Source organism: Drosophila innubila (genome assembly GCF_004354385.1).
Source record: "Drosophila innubila isolate TH190305 chromosome 3L unlocalized genomic scaffold, UK_Dinn_1.0 0_D_3L, whole genome shotgun sequence".
NCBI classification, from domain to species: domain Eukaryota; kingdom Metazoa; phylum Arthropoda; class Insecta; order Diptera; family Drosophilidae; genus Drosophila; species Drosophila innubila.
In genome coordinates, this window is record NW_022995376.1 from 4,892,161 (window position 1) to 4,904,804 (window position 12,644).

Sequence of the window (12,644 nt, forward strand, 5' to 3'; positions counted from 1 at the left end):
AAAACATTTAATTGGTATTTTTTTGATGGATCACACTCAATTGGAGCATTTTCAGTATTCATTTGGCTTGAAAATTGCAAAATATTTGAACAAATGGCCAAATGGTTAAATGGCCAAGATGTCTGTCAAGTTCATTAAATTATTTAAAATGTTTTGTCTGTGTCAAGCCATGTGACTTATTACAGACGCAGTCCAGAGCCTAAACAACTGACGAATGTAATGGCCAAAACGACAACGAATGAATGACTCAAACGAGGACGTGAATGTTGATGCCAACTTGGATGTGACTGTGAATGTGACTGTGAATGTGGACGTGAACGTTTGACAAGAAATTTATTTAAAAGACAACTAGCAACAAATAAATTTCAAGAGTATTGTAACCACAGCATGGCGCACACAGATGGATACAAGTATCTTGTAGATAAATGGAGACAACGTAGCCTATAAGATTGAATTGGAATTCAGACTCAGTTCCCTCTGTCTCTCTGTCTCCCTGTTTGTCTGTGTAGGAGTCTTCAATAGTGATGGCTTGTTTGAATTTCATTCATCAATGTTATCGATCGATCTGATGCCCCATTCGAGTCGTGTAAGAGCCGTATGTAAATGGCCTCGATTGCAACAATGCAACATCAAATTTAATCAATTTATTGGCAACGAGGCATTGTCTTTTCCACTTGGTCTTGGTCTTGGGCTGCTTTTAAGATTTTTGGCTTATCCCCCAGCTTAGACAACTACACTTTCTCTTTATAAATCGCACCACAGGCATAAATAAAGTTGCAAGTTTTTGGCACGTTGCCCATAATAAAGTTTTAACTTAAACCAACGGAAAGTAGTTGAAGAAACAACAAAGATAGACGTTATTAATACCCTGTAAACTTGACTTTGCTGTCATATGATACACAAAAAAACAAATAAAGGCAATACAAATAAAGGAACTAGGAATATACAAGATGGTAAAGGCCAAAGTACCAGAGAAGGATGCAGGATCCGTATTGATCAGCGTAAAGGAGATGTTGGATCGTGAGAATAAATATTTACAGCGTATGCAGGATGTCAGTGTGAGCTGTGGCTTCATCAAGGGTAAGCACAACATTTCCAATGATCCTTTAATATCAATGTTCAATAATATTTTATATTTTCTATTAGATGCCACCACGGAATATGAGAAATTGGAGGCAGAACAGGCGCGTGAGGATCATTGGGAGCATTACATACGTTGCGATGGATTGCCAAGAACATATTTGCCACCAGAGATGCGCACTTTTCTCGCCGAGAAGCGTCATTATCAACTGTTCGATTACAATCATAGTGTGGATTGGACTTTGTCGGTGGATGAACGTTCCATTCTCACCCAGAACATCTTTCGCACGGACAAAACGCGAAATGCGATGAGGGAGACACTGGATGATCATATCGGGGATCGTTTTCAGCGTGATGTCTTTATGTTCTTGGATACTCTGATGAAGATCGAGTGCATGCTGGATAACAATGCGGAGATGTCGCGAGTGAGCTTCGAAAGGCAAATGGAAATCATGGAAGTAGGTGAAAAGTCTAAAAATTTAAGAAGATATGATATAAATAAAATAAACAGGTGCGCAAAGAGTTGGAGATGGAGATCGATGCCACATTTGATCGTTTGACTTATCGCATAATACGCATGGATAGTGTTTATATGAAGTAAGTTCTTGTTCCATTTGAATCTTCCCATTGATACTTTCACACTGTTCCAGCGCAGTTCAAACGATGCCATTGTGGCAACTTGGGGTCATACATGTGATCGATTTGCCATCGATATCTGGGGATTGCGCAATGTTCCCATACGCTTCAATGAATTGCTGTAAGTCTTGCAACTAACTATACCCGGTACTTCAAGACAGTAAAGAGCATTATTAATCTTAAAAAACATTTATATCAGGCAGGGGGATGTAGCTATATTTTAGCTGTTTATAGCAGTAGCTAAATATATTAAAATCAAAAGAGCTAGACGTACCAAATTTGGAGACAATTCTTTCATAGTGTGTTCAGCGATTTATAAAAGGCAAGGCGTTGTTGCTATATTCTTTTATATACAAAATTAAAAGAGCTAGACGTACCAAATTTGGTGGCAACTTTTTTTATAGGGTGTACAGCGATTTATAACAGGCAAAGGGTGGCTGCTATTTTCTTTTGTATAACAAATTAAAAAAAATTAAAAGAGCTAGACGTACCAAAAAAGGAACAGGGTGTACAGCAAAAAAGGAAGTACTGTGTATGTATATTTAGCAAATTTAGCAAAATTCGAGTCATGAGCTTGACAACCTATTCAACACGATTTGGAATGATGGTATTTTTTTTTAAGAATATTTGAACACTAGACTGTAATTTTGTTTTTCTCATCGATTTTAATCATTGAATCAACGCTCCTCAGTGCTCCTCTGATGGTGGCTGAACTGTCAAATGTTGGCGTCAGTGTTCAGATGCCACTTAGCGTACTCCACGATTGCCTCACGTTGCGTTGCATCCACACACTTTTTGACAACTATTCGCAGTATGCAAAGAGTTTCGATGCGATAATACCGGAATCGATAAAAGATCTGAATGCGGGCATAATTGACATTGAGGATTGTCTGGCCAATGAGTGGCTGATGCAGTTGGACATTCAGGAAGAGCTGCTCGAGAGTATGTTGCAAAAGCGTGAGGCATACGAGGAGGCAATGCGCATTATTGCCGAGAAAACCGAGCGGGCAGCGAAGGACAAAAAGGCCAATGAGGGTAAAAAGGTAAAGGCCGTTGTAATACCGAAACCACCCAAGGAAGCACCTTTGGTACCGCCCGGAATGCTACCCGATGCATATTCCACATTTCTGGAACGGGAACAACAAGAGTATGTAGATTTGCTGGATCAACTATACAATCCACGAAATCTAAAACTAATGCTAGACGAGGTAAGAGATCAGGACTATATAAATTCAGTAAAAGTTTTATTAAAAAAATTACAATTTATTTATTTATTTATTTATTTATTTATTTATTTATTTATTTATTTATTTATTTATTAATTTATTTATTTATTTATTTATTTATTTATTTATTTATTTATTTATTTATTTATTTATTTTATTTATTTATTTATTTATTTATTTATTTATTTATTTATTTATTTATTTATTTATTTGTTTACTCATTTATAATGATTATTATTTTTTTTTTATTTACCTACAATATAAAATCTTAATAATGCTGCGACTATTTAATTAACTTAGATCAATCTACGACAATACATATTCCTGGGCGGTTTATATTCTGTAATGTTTGTGCGCCGACCTGCGAATACGCATTTCGAGAAGTTCAACATAATATTACATGAGGATGGGCGAGTTTTGCATACCATGGAGAATGTAGTTGCCGATTTGCGACCAAAAGGGGATGACATGAGTCGACGGGGATCAAAGATTTCTCAGAGAGCCTCCAACGTTTCCAATCGCTCCAAGTCGCGTATGCATCTGAAAATGGATCAGCAGAAGAGGAAGACAACAATGCTGGAGGATGATGAGTTGCCATACTTTTTTGTGACGCTTCATCTGCCCAAGGAGCTGTGCATGTGGGGCGAGCCTGTTGTCTGTCATTATATGACAACCATGCAGGATGTGGTATCCGAGACTTCGCTGGTCGAGGAGAAAAAGGAATCGACATTTGTCAAAAAGAAGAAATCAAAAATTGGTTCAGTAAAGCACTCAATGGAAGCGGATCGACAATCGATGTTCAACAAGGTCGTTCGCAAGGACACATTGGTGAATGTGTTTCGACCCACTTTGATATCATTGTTGCGTCATAGTAAGCATCAAGTACCTGGAGTATGGGTTGCTCCAGTTCGGAATTTTCCATTGAATAAACAGCTGACACACATGGAGATTCGACAATTGGAGCGTTTCGGTATACCGCGTGTAATATCCTCCTTCAAATTCCCGCTGGAGGTCAGGGAAGAGCTGGAACACGATCAGAGACCAAAAACAAAGAATATGTTAATCAGACGTCGCAGTACCGACATTGAGGATAACGTCGATTTTGGTTATATCGATTTCAATTTCAAAGACCAACATGCTCCGGAACGCGTCTATCCGGTTTTCACCGACGTTGAGACTGTCCAGTATCGGGAACAATCATTAGTTGATTATGATGATTATATTGAGGAGAAGACAATGTATAGCCTTCTGAAATTGTTTGACAACATCCGAATGGATTATCATACCCAATACGAGAGCATCATGAATCAGTCCGATTTTCAAACAAAAAAACTAGATAAAGTCAAAAAGACGGTTGTACCCGTGCCAGAAGCTCGTTTGCCCTCGAAGGATGGCAGGCAGAAATCTCAAATCAATAGGGTTGGCAGCAGACACTCATCGATTCGTGGCAGCCATCTTGGTTTAACTATCTCTAGTTCCGGCTCAAGAACCGGCAGCTCATTTCACATGGACGAGAATTCACCCATCGATGATATGAGCATCAGTCATATGTCCTCAGAGCATGAGGAAAAGGAGGAGAAACCAAAGGTTAAGGTCGTACACTGGACAACAAAGCACATTTTATCCACCAAGTTTAATAGAAACGAACGCACAATGACCATAAAGACTGATCGTCTAGGTGTCTTTGGATTGGCCTTCAAGCGCTACGAACATTTCCCATTTCGCGACTGGAGTATGCAACCCAATGAGGAGAAGTAAGATACTTTTTTAAAAAAACTATACACGTTTTATTGCCAGCTGATTATACACTTGTAGAGGGTATTAAAATTTTGACTCATGTAGAATTTATATATTCATCAGATCCGCCTTTCCTTGTGTTTTCGGATCGGATCGAAACACTGTAGAAACGGTCGATCGTAAATTAACCTTTAGTATGTAAAATGTTGTTGTTTCTCAACTACACTCTCAGAATATGAATTTTATATATTTCTATAGATACTGAACATTTCTTATTAGAATCGGACTACTACATCATATATCCATTAGTCGAAAACTGAATACACCGTTTTGAAAGCATCGAACTCTATCAAAAACCATTATTAATTTTCTGTTCTATTTCCCTTTTGTAGTCCCGATGAGATTGTACTGACTGTGGATACGTTTCATGCTCGAATTGTGCTTTATATATCAGCTCAAGGGGTGAGAGGTTATGTTACGGACATAGTCAAGGGTTATGTGGCGCATCCGGTTAAATACTTGGATATTCCAACTCCCATTGCCGATTTTCGAGTGCTGCGTAAGGTAGAAATATACTTTTAAATATATCTAAATATATAAAACTGTTTGTCCTGACTGACTGACTGAGCCGGCTAGTCTGTTTGTAAAAGTCATTTATTATGATCAACTAATTTACAGAGATTCTATGACAAGTGCATCAACATATTTGCGGAACATGATGCCAGCTATTATATTGACAATGGCTATTTTTCGGTTAAACATGTTGCCACTGAGGATCACACCTATGATGCAATGGCTCTGCACTGTAAATTAATGAAGTTCTATCGCTCGAGCTGGAATCGTTTAGCCTCCCGTCGCAATATACTACTCTGCATGAAGAATGCCAAGGATCAGTCGGATTATACGGAGGTAACCGTACGTATTACGCCGGATACGGCAACTTTTGTGGAGGTATCGGAGCTCTGCTCTGATGATCTAGATATTATCAAGTTGGACTTTAAGAACACATGGCGCAATATGAGTGTAAGTCAATGAGTATTCCTCAATATCGATAACTTATCGATCTCTCTTAGCATTATACGGATCTGCATCAGACAATCAACTCGATGAATCCGCATGCAACCGATGTGAGGAACAAGGATGCTCTTCTACTTTTCCGTATCAAACGCATGTTGAGCGAAATTCACCTGATGAGTTATTCATAGAATTTATTTTATTTGATTTCTATAATGAAAAATCTGTCAGTTTTTCATTTGAAATTTTTTCACACATTCAGATAAGTGTAGAAAAAGTAAAAAAAATATATGGTCAACAAAAATGACCAACGAAAATCGAAAGACAAGTTTTTTCCTGATATTTCTTTTCTGTGATTGAAATGAATTCGTTTTAGCAATTGACAACAATTAGGGGCAATTTAAAAAATAGCTTTCCACTTGACCATATGTGACTGTATCGAAGATAATTCGATTCGCTTATATAATGATGGATTTTATAAGTAAGTGGAGTATCCTAAAGTGGTTTAGTTTGCCATGGATCTTCTACAAGTACTAATATTATTATGCTCGTTACTGCAGCTGTGCCGTGCCGGACCGTGCTGGGGATGCGATGATGATATGATGAATAATGGTGGTGGTGGCAATGATGATTGGTATCGTGATAGAATCGCCTCTATACCACAGTATGCTGAGATTCTGCCGCCCCCAATGAGAAATGTACTGGCTGATGGTACGGTTGGATAACTCGCTGCATCTCAACGACATTAATATGGGGAACAAGGATGCTCTCTTACTTTTTTCTATACCCAATTTTTTTTTTTTGATTTTTATCAAGTAAAAACTGTCAGTTTTCCTACTTTTTCAGTCTTTAAACTTGCATTCAACATACACTTACACACAAACCAACACACAAATAAATGTAAAAAAAGACAAAAAAAAAAAAAATAAACATAATAAATAAAAATGGTTAGAGGCAAATCAAAAGATACAACAAATTCCAAAATGTTGAGAATTTCAGAGGAAGAACCATCTGTCATAGAAACGGGTATTATGAAACTAATAACCGAGGAGGAATGGTTGGCAAGGGAGCAACGTCATCATCAGCGTATTCAGGATGTTAAGATCTGTCTGGCTTTTATAAGTGGTAAGCAAGTAATTTTTCCTTGTTGCCAAAATTTGTGAAATAAAAATGTTTGACCAAATACACTGACTCAAATTACTTATATCGCAAAAGCATTTATAAAATTTGAAATTTTCACTACTTTTGAAATGCTTACTAGACTGAAAAATTGTATTTTATATTGAAATTGTAATCTAATTGGTATCGAGTTGAATTCAACCATTGTAGAGTCTATTGAGGATTATAAGACATTGCTGAAATTGCAGAGTAAAAATGAGCAGTGGGAACGGTTCTTACATTGCGATGGTCTTCCGCGTGTTCAGGATCCTCCCGAATTACGTCGATTTTTAGCGGAGATATATCACGTCGAGGAAGAGAATAAGCAAGAAGAGGTGAATTGGGCCCTGGCGGTGAATGAGTGCAGTATCCTTACACAGGACTTTGAAGCTAAAGATCTTACATACAAAGCTCTTAAAGAGAATCTATGTCCAGACCTGGGTAAGCTATACGATGATGCTATACATCGTATACTGATTATTTTAAATCGAATCGAGTTGCTGCTGAGTTCTGAATATGCGATGGTCGATATACCTCCGGATCGGGGCCTGGAAATAAGCCTAGTGAGTGGAGTATAGACTTTAAAAAAGAAAAAGAATTCACAATTTTTTCACAGATTCGATTTGAATTAAATCAAGCAATTGATGCGCTTTTCGATAAATTAACCTATCGCATTTTATGTGCCCCAAGCTCATATAAGACGTAAGCGTACAGGGTATTTGAAGTCGTTCAGCTTCTTCATACACACACCTTTTTCACTTTCAGCTCATTTGAGGCTATCACAGGGAGCTATTGCTATAAAAGTTCGAATTTTAACCTTGAAATCTGGTGGTTGAGGGATGTGCCCATTAGATTTAAATATATGGAGTAAAATCGATATCTAATTTTTCCCATTACATTTTAATAAAAACTTGATAATTTCTCAGACTGCCCTTGATGGTGGCCAAGTTGGATTGTGTGGGCGTCGATGTCCAAATACCATTGAGAGTGCTTTGCGATAATCTAACTCTGCGTTGTATTCACACTTTTTTCGATCCCTACTCGGAGAATGCCAAGAGTAACATACAGATAATTGACAAGTCGACAAGTGAACTTAATGCTGGCATGACTGATATAGAGGATTGTCTGATCAATGAATGGCTCATGCAGTTGTCCATTATGAATCAGATGATCACACGAATGGAACAAAAGATGATCATCTATGCGGAGAACATGAGGTAGTTGCAATAACTTAACTCAACTCATTAATAATTAACTGAAATTGTTAGAGAACTTGAGCCGAAATTAGCTCAACTAACTAAGGCTAATCCGAGAGCTTCAAAACTGTTCAAATTACCCAAGGAACCACAAAAATTAACAGAGGGCATGTTTCCCGATCCATATAAAGCATTTTTAGAGCACGAACAGCTAGAATTGGATGAGTTTTGTGAACAGTTTCTTAGTCCACAGAATCTGCAATTGCAACCAGATGAGGTAAGTGAAGGATTAACATAAAAAAAAAAATATAAAAAATAATAAAAAAAAATGTCTTTGCAATTTTCTAGATCAATTTGAGGTGTTATACAATACTGGGCGGTATCTTTTCAATGTCTTTTGTACATAAGCCCAAGCATACGGACTTTATTGAGCACAATCAGACAATTCATGATGATAAGCGTTTGCTTTATACTATAGATAATCTGCACGCCTTTGCTGCACAGGCCAAAGAAGATAATAACGATGATAATAATACAAATAATAATCCATTTGCCTCACGAAAAAGAAAAAGTGAACGGAACATTGAAAGGAAATCGGATCGGAAATCAAATATGGATGATAACATTCGGCCACGATTGCAGATAGCACAGACATTGGATGAGGAAAACTTTAAGAATCTTCATCTGGAGGGAGATGAAGTCGAGTATTTCTTTGTGACTATTAAAGTGCCGGAACAACTCTGTCGCTATGGCGAACCTTTGGCATGTCAATATATCGATGAGTTTGTAGAAGAGGAAGTCGAAGAAGATGTGGCTTCTCTAGAGCCAGAAGAGCGTCGACGCAAGAAAAGGAAAAAGAGACAAACAAAAAGAGTAGATGCTAGTACGAATACAAGAGCAGCAAGTTTACCAATGAAAATCTTCAAAGAAATGCAGAGTGAAGATGATGAGCCTAGATGGGAATTTAATAGACCGAAACCATCAATTATAACGCCAAAGTCTTCAGTTGCCAGTAATATTTATCGAACCTCTTATCACACTTCCCTGCGAGCGTTCGCATTGCGTCAGAGTCTTTTTTCCGGCATTAGACTCCGTAACTTTAAGCTGACCGATGAGCTCCTGGACACCACGCAGATTAGCGAACTGAGAAAACACTGTCTACCCCGCATGCTGTCTTCGTTTAAGTTTCCGCAGGAGTTTAAATCGGAAAAATTTGAGGCATTTACCCAGCGTCAGAAGGGAAATAAGATTCTACGGCGTAATCCGAAAGTAGAAGCTGAAATATACAAAGATGAGCCGGAATACTTGAGTTACGAGAAACAGGAGGCTCCCGAGCGACTTTATCCCCTGTTCGACTGGCGGGAGAAAGTGATTTACGAACAGGACCAGGATCAGGAACAGGAAAGTTCCCTAGAGAATTCATCCTCCATGTCCGAGATACATATTAAAGTATTGAAAATCGATCAGATCTCGGAAGCCGTACAGACGGACGATATAAAAGACCAGACCATGTACAGTGTGCTAAATGCTCTCGATGATATTCAAAGAAAATACAGAGAACGTGCCGCAAAGCTAACACAACAGCCGAGTTTTGGTTATAAAAGCCGTTCCCATTTGGGTTCCCCGTTGCTGACATCCGCCAAGTCAAAGAGCACGGTTCGCATATCGACAATCGGCAGTAAGCTCGTCCATATACCCAGATATTCACGGGGAAATTCACGCCAATCGAACATCGATTTAGGCTCCTTTGATAGCAGTGGAACACCTCCCAGTATCGGATCAATTGCCAGTGTAAATTTTCGACATGGCACTAAGAATTACAATGACATCGACAGAGAACCCTCCAAGAAAACTTATAAACAGGTTAATGTCAAACACTGGACAACAAAGCATATTGTAGAAGCGAAATTCAATAGGGAGGACTTAACAGTTACCATCAAGACGGATCGTTTAGGTTTATTCGGATTTGCCTACAAGCGTTACGAGCATTTTCCATTTCGCGACTGGAAACTGCAGCTGAATGAGGATCAGTAAGTTCAGGATCACTTTAGTTTACTGTAGTTTACTTATTTATGCTCTAGACCCGACGAAATCATCTTTACCTTGGATACATTCCATGTGCGTATAATCCTGTTTATAACAAATGCTGGTATACGCGGTTATGTGACCGATTCCAATGATGAGTATGTGGCAAATCCTGTCAAGCATATGGAAATCAAGGAGCCCATTTCCGACTATCGGGAACTGCGCAGGGTAAACTATTAGACAGCATCTATAAAAAAGTTATTTATACTAGGCAGCTAAAGATATTAAATTTAAATTTTTTACTCGATGAATTCTGAGAGTTCTTATGATAGAATATTTAATAATTGAAATTTCAAAATTATTTCAACAAAAGTTTAAATTTTTATAAGACTTGCTGCTAGGTAGCACAGTGTAAATGGTGCTGTAAACTCGGATTCAAATCTTGGAAAAATACATATTTGTTTTAGTTTAATTTCCTCTGCTGCGAAAATACGGGTACCGAGCTTAAACTGTCGAGCTCGCTCAACTGTAGTAATTTTATTTGCTTTCTTTCTTAATTAAATATATTTCTTTGCAGCGCTTCTTGGAGAAGAACATCAATATATTTGCAAAGTCCGATGCCTGCTATTATATTGAGAATGGTTACTTCTCGGAGAAGCATCTGTCGACGGAGCTGCATATCTATGATGCTTTTGCCGTGCACTGCAAGCTGATGAAATTCTATCGCTGTGATTGGAATCGATTGGCGCCACGACGCGATATTATTTTGTGTCTACGCAATCCAAAGGATTGGAATGATGTTACCGTACGGGTAACACCCGATAGCTCAACATTTGTGGAGGTCTCCGAACCATGCACCCTTGATCTGACTGAGGTTAAGCTGGCTTATCAGCTCACCTGGCGTAACATTGGCGTAAGTCCATCTATTAATCATAAATATTACTAAAATAAGACTACTCTTTTTAGACCTACTCGGATCTGCATCAGCTGATCACTTCGATGTATCCACAGGCAACAGATGTGCGCAATCGGGATCCCAAATTGATACACTATATACGCACACTCTTCAAAGAGGTCAGACCCTTGAGTTACTCCTAGTCTCCTACGCTCCAACGCTGTGTGATGAAAATGCATTCGCTACATCAATTGGCATCAATTGAAGGTAATTGTAAGTAACTTTCCACTTGATCTTAAGGTTAAAAAGTGTATCCAAGCTATTTCGACTCGCTTATATAATGTTGGATCATATTAGTTATTTGATAAGACTATTGCTGATTAGTCTGCAATGGATGTTTTATTAATACTGATCGTTTCGTTGCTGCAGCTGGGCCTTGGAGAGACCTCTTCCCCGAGGCTCAATCCACCTATGGATATTGCTAGGTCAAGGCTTCTGACTCCCTCAATGAGAGATCAACAATTGGTGGATATTATGAAATCTCAAGGCGTGCAATCTCGTGTCATCGGTGGTGAAGTGACAACCATTGAGAAGTTGGGCGGATATCTTGTAGCTCTGCGCTATAAACAAGATTTCATCTGTGGTGGAACTTTGATCGAGGCACGATTTGTTGTCTCAGCGGCACATTGTTTTCTGGGTCGTCCAAATAAATCGGCCTGGACAGTTGAAGGTGGCATCTCGAGACTGACAGATTCGGGTGTTCTAGTGAAACTAAAGGACTATATGGTGCCCGCTGTCTTTTCGGATTCGGATATGCATATGGATGTCGCTGTTATACTTTTGGAAACTCCTTTGATGGGCAGGAATATTGACACAGTTTCACTCTGCTCCAGAAGTCTCACAGAGGGATTGCATCTCACTGTATCCGGCTGGGGTCTAATCGATCCAAAGTCAACCGGTCCAACTCAGAGCATTCGCACCGTAACTGTTCCCGTTGTTAATATGAGCCAATGCCGTCAGACCTATAAAAAAGCAAGTAAGTTCAGCGATTATTCAACCTATTCTTTTTAGATTATTTACTCATTCCAATCGCAGTGACATTATCTAACAGTATGTTCTGTGCTGGAGTCCTGGGCACCAAGGATGCTTGCACCTTCGATTCGGGAGGTCCCTTAATCTATGATGATATTAATACAGGACACAAAGAACTCTGTGGCATTGTCTCCTTTGGCATCGGTTGTGCCAGTCCCAAATATGCAGGTGTCTACACGAACGTCAACTATGTAAAGCCCTTTATTCAGATGTCTATTGATGTTTTCAGAAAATCCCTTATGTAGTATCTAAAAATAGTAAAGAATATAGCAGATTGAATGTTTTATTATAAAAAGACTTTGGATTAGTGACGTTACTGTGAATAGAGTTACAAATCTTAAATTAAAAAATTGGCAGTTAAAAAAATCAAGTTGTCGATAAATCAGCGAATAATAACGATATATTTTTATATATTTTAGACTTTGGCAAGGCTATGGAAATTTGAAATTTTTGAAAGTGTCAAGAAGAAAGTGCGGGAACAATGGACAATGGTGACCAAAAAACTAAATATTTTAAGTGAATTATATTTTGATGCAGAATCGAAATAGAGGCCAAATAATGATCAAAATGGTACTCTGCATGAAA

General features: G+C 38.4%; 3 protein-coding genes across 3 annotated transcripts; all 3 read left to right on the top strand.

Moving 5' to 3' along the window:
* Positions 1-858: 858 nt before the first annotated feature.
* On the top strand, positions 859-5,939 carry LOC117787357. Its single transcript, XM_034625860.1, has 9 exons — positions 859-1,080; positions 1,147-1,538; positions 1,592-1,677; positions 1,736-1,837; positions 2,408-2,924; positions 3,243-4,696; positions 5,072-5,243; positions 5,358-5,702; positions 5,753-5,939. Exons 1-9 carry the CDS (start codon positions 951-953, stop codon positions 5,882-5,884), a joined length of 3,330 nt encoding a protein of 1,109 aa, XP_034481751.1. The 5' UTR covers positions 859-950; the 3' UTR covers positions 5,885-5,939.
* A 252-nt stretch (positions 5,940-6,191) lies between these two features.
* Positions 6,192-11,590, top strand: LOC117786904. Its single transcript, XM_034625321.1, has 11 exons — positions 6,192-6,818; positions 7,023-7,414; positions 7,468-7,553; positions 7,617-7,718; positions 7,778-8,068; positions 8,120-8,324; positions 8,396-10,077; positions 10,129-10,300; positions 10,650-10,985; positions 11,039-11,240; positions 11,397-11,590. The coding sequence occupies exons 1-10, from the start codon at positions 6,638-6,640 to the stop codon at positions 11,168-11,170; spliced, it is 3,579 nt and encodes a 1,192-aa protein (XP_034481212.1). The 5' UTR covers positions 6,192-6,637; the 3' UTR covers positions 11,171-11,240; positions 11,397-11,590.
* On the top strand, positions 11,398-12,354 carry LOC117788129 (seminase). The gene is made up of 2 exons (XM_034626796.1): positions 11,398-12,003; positions 12,063-12,354. Exons 1-2 carry the CDS (start codon positions 11,439-11,441, stop codon positions 12,302-12,304), a joined length of 807 nt encoding a protein of 268 aa, XP_034482687.1. The 5' UTR covers positions 11,398-11,438; the 3' UTR covers positions 12,305-12,354.
* The last annotated feature ends 290 nt before the right edge of the window (positions 12,355-12,644 follow it).

Excerpts from the sequence above, each read along its gene's own strand:
- LOC117787357 (XM_034625860.1), top strand. The coding sequence starts at position 951 with ATGGTAAAGGCCAAAGTACCAGAGAAGGATGCAGGATCCGTATTGATC. Across the intron at positions 1,678-1,735 it reads ATGGATAGTGTTTATATGAA|TTCAAACGATGCCATTGTGG; the intron begins GTAAGTTCTTGT and ends GTTCCAGCGCAG. Across the intron at positions 2,925-3,242 it reads TAAAACTAATGCTAGACGAG|ATCAATCTACGACAATACAT; the intron begins GTAAGAGATCAG and ends TAATTAACTTAG.
- LOC117786904 (XM_034625321.1), top strand. The coding sequence starts at position 6,638 with ATGGTTAGAGGCAAATCAAAAGATACAACAAATTCCAAAATGTTGAGA. Across the intron at positions 7,554-7,616 it reads GCCCCAAGCTCATATAAGAC|CTCATTTGAGGCTATCACAG; the intron begins GTAAGCGTACAG and ends TTTCACTTTCAG. Across the intron at positions 10,301-10,649 it reads ACTATCGGGAACTGCGCAGG|CGCTTCTTGGAGAAGAACAT; the intron begins GTAAACTATTAG and ends ATTTCTTTGCAG.
- LOC117788129 (XM_034626796.1), top strand. The coding sequence starts at position 11,439 with ATGGATATTGCTAGGTCAAGGCTTCTGACTCCCTCAATGAGAGATCAA. Across the intron at positions 12,004-12,062 it reads TCAGACCTATAAAAAAGCAA|TGACATTATCTAACAGTATG; the intron begins GTAAGTTCAGCG and ends TTCCAATCGCAG.